Source organism: Chrysemys picta, chromosome 8 (genome assembly GCF_011386835.1).
Source record: "Chrysemys picta bellii isolate R12L10 chromosome 8, ASM1138683v2, whole genome shotgun sequence".
Taxonomy (NCBI): Eukaryota; Metazoa; Chordata; order Testudines; family Emydidae; genus Chrysemys; species Chrysemys picta.
Window position 1 is genome coordinate 19,483,930 of NC_088798.1, and position 7,046 is coordinate 19,490,975.

The 7,046-nt window shown below is 38.1% G+C and overlaps 1 protein-coding gene across 1 annotated transcript; it reads right to left on the minus strand.

The window, feature by feature from the left end:
• Positions 1-350: 350 nt before the first annotated feature.
• On the minus strand, positions 351-2,741 carry INSL5 (insulin like 5). Its single transcript, XM_005300163.4, has 2 exons — positions 2,470-2,741; positions 351-897 (listed from the first exon to the last, which is right to left on the minus strand). Exons 1-2 carry the CDS (start codon positions 2,645-2,647, stop codon positions 653-655), a joined length of 423 nt encoding a protein of 140 aa, XP_005300220.1. The 5' UTR covers positions 2,648-2,741; the 3' UTR covers positions 351-652.
• Between the last annotated feature and the right edge of the window lie 4,305 nt (positions 2,742-7,046).

Genomic DNA, 7,046 nt, shown 5'->3' on the forward strand with positions numbered 1-7,046 from the left:
TTATTCCATAATCATCCATTATGAGAATTCTAGCAACTTTCTCTGGAGTTTCTGGTACTGGCCATTGTTGGAGACTGAACACTAGATTAGATGGATCACTGGTCTGATCTGATATTGCAAGTCTGATGTTGAGAGTGGGTGCTTGAATCACAGTTTCATTCTGATACCCATATTGTAAAGGCATTATGGATACTACATGTACTGCATTATTATGATTTTGATCTCTGAGTGACACTATTAGCTATGTACACCCCCAGCTTTGTAATCCTGCTGGGGGTGTTCATAAATGAGAAAGCACAATGAGACACATACATAGTACATGGCACATTTTATTAAAATTTAGCCACAAAAACTGAAACTAGTACAATAATTGGACAGGGAAAAATATTTGCACATGTGGTTTGAAATTTAACTATTTAAAACATGTTAAATGCCTTGTACAAAGAGCTGAACAATCATCACAAAAAGGCATTTCAAAGCTGCTTTGCATTATACTATTTAAAATTTAACCTTTAAGTCTCGGTGTGATGCAGAAAATAAAGCTAGAATTCAAGAAACACAATTGTAATAGTCTAGTTTCAGACAGTTACATGTTGTGATTATTTTAATGTATTAAAGCTATGGATATAATCCGTCCAGCATCTGATACATTTTAGCACAGTGAACTTATATCTTTTTCGCTGCAGCCAATGCTGCAGCAGGATGTAGTAAGCAGCGAAACCACTTCCCGCCTTTCTTGTATAGACTTTTGCCTGGTGCCTCTTAAGTCTCTCTGAGACTGGGGTTTGTTGTTAAGGGTTTCTTCCCTCATGGGTTCTGGATTCTGAATGCCATATTCCAAGGGTTCTGTTGAATCACTGTTTTCACGTGGCAAATGCAGGTGACTTTCTCTGTCTTCTGCATAAAAATTAGAAACAAACTAAAATTAGAGGGCATAGACTCCTTAGTAAAGTGTAGACTTTCAGCTCTAACAGAAAAGATAAGGTAGCCTACACCAAAGAAACCAAAAGGTCAAAGGTATTCTCACCTCATGCTGGTTCATTGTGCATGTCTATTGTGGTCTGAATGATTAGGATTTACCTGATCCTTAACATTTATTTCACCAGAATTGCACTGAAACAGATGTCTAAGAATTAAAGAGCCTATTAATATCCCATTAAAGAATCTGTAATTCTTTTACAGCTTGTCTGTGCAGCTGTTTAAATGAGGACAACAAATCTGTTAGTGCAGTTGCTTTGATGGCTGAAACGAACTGTACATTTGTTTCGAAGTACTAACAGTGCCGCTTCATTCTGACCATTACATTTAAAATCAACATACTGTACTATGATATGGTACATTCCTTCCTAAAGTTCAAGTGCCATTGCTTTATATATCAGATATGAATAGTTCCAAGATCTTCAAAAATGTATACCCTAGTATTGCAAATTGTTTCCCAGCTGTTTGTAATTCAGGTGCATTTTAAGGAATACTGTATTTTGAAGCTCTCAATACAATGTGGTGCGCTCTTTAAAAAAGAGAATAAGGATCATAAAGTACAGCAACATCCACTCCTTGCCTAATACAGAGTTAAGTGATTTCCCCATTTGGCTAGTTCTCTAAAATATTTTGCAGAAGTATTTCTAGCCAAACCTTTTTCTCTGCATGTAGCCATGAGTTTCAAGCTTTCACTAGTATAAGAACAGGTTTCAGAGTCGCAGCCGTGTTAGTCTGTATCCGCAAAAAGAAGAACAGGAGTACTTGTGGCACCTTAGAGACTAACAAATTTATTAGAGCATAAGCTTTCATGGACTACAGCCCACTTCTTCGGATGCATATAGAATGGACTAGTATAAGAGTTTCCATGAAAGTAGATGCTTGACTGGAAAATATAAAATACATACAAAGAATGGTTTCCTAAAACCAAACTCACTTATTTAATCCTTTATAATTAAGGTCCCAAATTTTGAGTACAAATCACTAGCAATGTGTATTACCCTGGTATGACTTTTAATGTATATTGCTGAATTTTCTGAAACTTCCCAGTAATTTGCAAATCAGTTTGTACTGTAAAATATCTTGTGGGAAAGCCATGCCTCTTGAAGACAATGGCAAAACTTCCATTCACTTCAAAGGGGGCAGGATTTCCCCCCTTGACATAAAAACTAGGGTTGAGGATTTCAAAACTAAGTGTTTAGCACACAATTGGCTTGAAAATCTCAACCTAGATGCTTTTTTATTTAAAAAAACAAAACAAACCTAAGCTAGATAAGCTTCAGAGAAACATAGTGCATAATTTCACTTCCTTATCTGAAACAAAGCCCCCACAATACCGACTCAAGAAATACATTTTACAGAGATAAAAGAAACTAAGCATCCAATTGGGCCCTTAGAGCCATCCAAGTGACAGCACCCCCTGTTGAATTCAGTTAGATTTGTGAATGCATACGAGGGAAGCAGTGAGCCCACTGCACATAACCCAACACTTACCAAATAGATCTTGTGGATCGTCAGTCAGATGCCTTCTCCATCGGGATCCCCCACATGTGAAGACGACAGCTCTTATGAATTCTCTCCCACAAAGCTTCATAAAATTCTCTTCACCTTTTACGTCAGAGACTGCTATCAGGAGAGAGATCAAAACCAAACCCTGGATTGCACCCTTCATTTTGCAGAAATGGCACCTGTTGGATCAGAATTCAGTGGGGAAGTAAGAGGGCCAGCAACGCCAAGATCTGAGGATTCTGCTGAATCCAGCCTATTTATATACAATGTCCATTGACTCTATAGGGCAAGGGCTCATTTTCATGAGGCTTTAATGTTTGTCAAGCATGTGAGTTAATCAGCTGTTTCTGGTAACATTTTAAGTGCTTTAGGATTTCCACTTGGATTCTGAGCAAACAATTATTAAAGGGTATATTTAGGTAGCACTATTGCTTAACAATGGAAGCATATCCAGTAGTGCAGCATATTTATAGAGCACTAGCTTAGCTCAACACTACTAATGAGTACTTTCTGCAAAAATGAATGGAAGTTTTATTGCATGTTTCACACATTTAACTGTGTATGTTGGTTTTGATTGTGGAAAAGCTCAGTCTTCAACAGCCAGTTTCACAGCTGTGCTAATGATGACCATTTAAATAGAGATCTGGTCATTTCTGTTGTACTGAAAAGCTCAAGCTACAGAGTGATTTCACTTTTTTCAGTTCTTTAGTTCTCATTTATTTAATCATACGCCTATTCATCATTTGTGCTCTTGCTAGGTGTTCCTTCAGGTAATTTGGCAATTGTGTTTAAAAATATGGGCCAGATTTTCAAAGTTAGGTACCCAGACCCATTTCATGTAATGAATTTATTCATGTGGATTCTTTTTGTGCACCAGTAAATCAGGGATTTGCACATGCACATGGCAAAATAGGCACCTAATCTGCTTCTGCACACAAGGTATCTTTATGCAATCAATTAGATGGTGCACATGTGTACATGTGCAGTTGTATGTGGCTAGTTTTGAAAATCTGACCCTGTAGATGTATGGTGTTAAAAGGAAATTTAAATTTAAAACAACAGGGAATACGGTGGAAAATGGATTATTTCCACATGCTCAAAACAAACTGCAAAATAAGTATAATTATTCAATCCATTCTTTTTAGAACATAAGAATGGCCCTACTGGGTCAGACCAAAGGTCCAGCTAGCCCAGTATCCTGTCTTCCGACAGTGGCCAGTACCAGGTGCCCTAGAGGAAATGAACAGAACAGGTAATCATCAAGTGATCCATCCCCTGTCGCTCATTCCCAGCTTCTGGCAAACAGAGGCTAGGGACACCATCCCTGCCCAGCCTGGCTAATAGCCATTGATGGACCTATCCTCCATGAATTTATCTAGTTCTTTTTTGAACCCAGTTATGGTCTTGGCCTTCACAATATCCTCTGGAAGGGAGTTGCACAGGTTGACTGTGTGTTGTGTGAAGAAATACTTCCTTTTATTTGTTTTAAACCTGCTGCCTATTAATTTCATTTGGTGACCTCTAGTTCTTGTGTTATGAGAAGTAGTAAACAACACTTCCTTATCTACTTTCTCTACACCAGTCATGATATTATAGACCTCAATTATATCTCCCCTTAGCCGTCTCTTTTCCAAGCTGAATAGTCCCAGTCATATTAATCTCTCCTCATATGGAAGCCGTTCCATACCCTTAATCATTTTTGTTGACCATTTCTGAACCTTTTCCAATTCCAATATATCTTTTTTGAGTTGGGGCAACCACATCTGCACACAGTATTCAAGATGTGAGCGTACTATGGATTTATATAGAGGCAACATGATATTTTCTGTCCTATTATCTATCCCTTTCTTAATTATTTCCAGCATTCTGTTTGCTTTTTTGACTGCCACTGCACATTGAGTGGATGTTTTCAGAGAACTATCCACAATGACTCCAAGGTCTCTTTCTTGAGTGGTAACAGCTAATTTAGACCCCATCATTTTATATGTATAGTTGCGATTATGCTTTCCAATGTGCATTACTTTGCATTTATCAATATTAAATTTCATCTGCCATTTTGTTGCCCAGTCACCCAGTTTTGAGAGATCCTTTTGTAGCTCTTCGCAGTCTGCCTGGGTCTTAACTATCTTTAGTAATTTTGTATCATCTGCAAATTTTGCCACCTCACTATTTACCCCTTTTTCCAGATCATTTATGAATATGTTGAATAGGACTGGTCCAAGAACAGACACCTGGGGGACACCACTATTTACCTCTCTCCATTCTGAAAACTGACCATTTATACCTAACCTTTGTTTCCTATCTTTTAACCAGTTACCAGTCCATGAGAGCACCTTCCCTCTTATCCCGTGGCAGCTTACTTTGCGTAAGAGCCTTTGGTGAGGGACCTTGTCAAAGGCTTTCCGAAAATCTAAGAACACTGGATCTCCTTGGTCCACATGCTTGTTGACCCCCTCAAAGAATTCTAGTAGATTCGTGAGGCTTGATTTCCCTTTACTAAAACCATGTTGACTCTTCCTCAACAAATAATGTTCATCTATATGTTTGACAATATTGTTTTTTATTATAGTTTCAATCAATTTGCCTGGTACTGAAGTCAAGCCTGTAATTGCCAGGATCATCTCTAGAGCCCTTTTTAAAAATCGCCGTCACATTAGCTATCCTCCAGTCATCTAGTACAGAAGCTGATTTAAACAATAGGTTACAGACTACAGTTAGTAGTTCTGCAATTTCACATTTGAGTTCCTTCAGAACTCTTGGGTGAATACCATCTGGTCCTGGTGACTTATTGCTGTTTAATTTATCAATTTGTTCCAAAACCACCTCTAATGACACCTCAAGCTGGGACAGTTCCTCAGATCTGTCACCTAAAAAGAATGGCTCGGGTTTGGGAATCTCCCTCACATCCTCAGCCATGAAGACCGATGCAAAGAATTCATTTAGTTTCTCCGCAACGGCTTTATCGTCCTTGAGTGCTCCTTTAGCACCTCGATCGTCCAGTGGCCCCACTGGTTGTTTAGCAGGCTTCCTGCTTCTGATGTACTTAAAAAAAAATTACTATTACTTTTTGAGTCTTTGGCTAACTGTTCCTCAAATTCTTTTTTAGCCTTCCTAATTGTATTTTTACACTTCATTTGCCAGTGCTTATGCTCCTTTCTATTTTCCTCACAAGGATTTAACTTCCACTTTTTAAAGGATGCCTTTTTGCCTCACACTGCTTCTTTTACTTTGTTGTTTAGGCTCTTTTTTGGTTCTCTTACTATGTTCTTTAATTTGGGGCATACATTTAAGTTGAGCCTCTATTATGGGGTCTTTAAAAAGTTTCCATGCAGCTTGCAGAGTTTTCCCTTTTGGCGCTGTACCTTTTAATTTCTGTTTAACTATACTCCTCATTTTTGTGTAGTTCCCCCTGAAATTAAATGCTACAGTATTGGGCTGCTGTGGTGTTTTTCCTGCCACAGGGATATTACATTTAATTATATTCTGGTCACTATTACCAAGCGGTCCAGCTATATTCACCTCTTGGACCAGATCCTGTGCTCCACTTAGGACTAAATCAAGAATTGCCTCTCCCCTTGTGGGTTCCAGGACCAGCTGCTCCAAGAAGCAGTCATTTAATGTGTCAAGGAACTTTATCTCTGCATCCTGTCCTGAGGTGACATGTACCCAATCAATATGGGGATAACTGAAATCCCCCATTATTATTATTGAGCATTTCACTGTCAGGTGGTCGGTAATATATCCCTACTGCTATATTCTTATTATTAGAGCATGGAATTTCTATCCATAGAGATTCTATGGTACAATTTGATTCATTTATGATTTTTACTTCATTTGATTCTACGCTTTTTTTCACATATAATTCCACTCCCCCACCAGCACGACCTGTTCTGTCCTTCAGATATATTTTGTACCCTGGTATTACTGTATCCCATTGATTATCCTCATTCCACCAAGTTTTTGTGATGCCTATTCTATCAATAGCCTCATTTAATACAAGGCACTCTAGTTCACCCAGTTTATTATTTAGACTTCTAGCATTGGTATATAAGCACTTTAAAAACTTGTCTCCTTTTAGCTGTCTGCCATTACACAATATAATTGAATGGGACTCTCTTTTTATTTGACTGTTTCTGATCAGACCCTGCCTGTATTTTATTTTGGTAACATCTGAAAAATGGGAATTTTTAAAAGAGCTCGATTGAGAAGCTTTATGACTGTGCTGCATAGACCCTATAAAGAGAGATTTAGAAATCTGTGACACTGCTCTATGATCTATCTGTATTATTTTGTTGGTATGGTATTGCTGTGTCTGTAGGTTGCTAAAGCATTATTTTGCAATAACACATGCTTAAGGAAATTGCTATGGTTTGGACAATTGAGGTCAGAAATTCACTATTTCGAAACAAACTACATGAGCAACCTTGAAGATCTTTATCACTTCCTAGCATCAGAAGTGTTTCCCAGCACCATAACATTAAACTTTAATTGTTTTGTGCAGAGTGAGTTACTGCGTGTTATGGGTGTGATGGAAAGGGCATTTTCACTACTAATACCGGTAA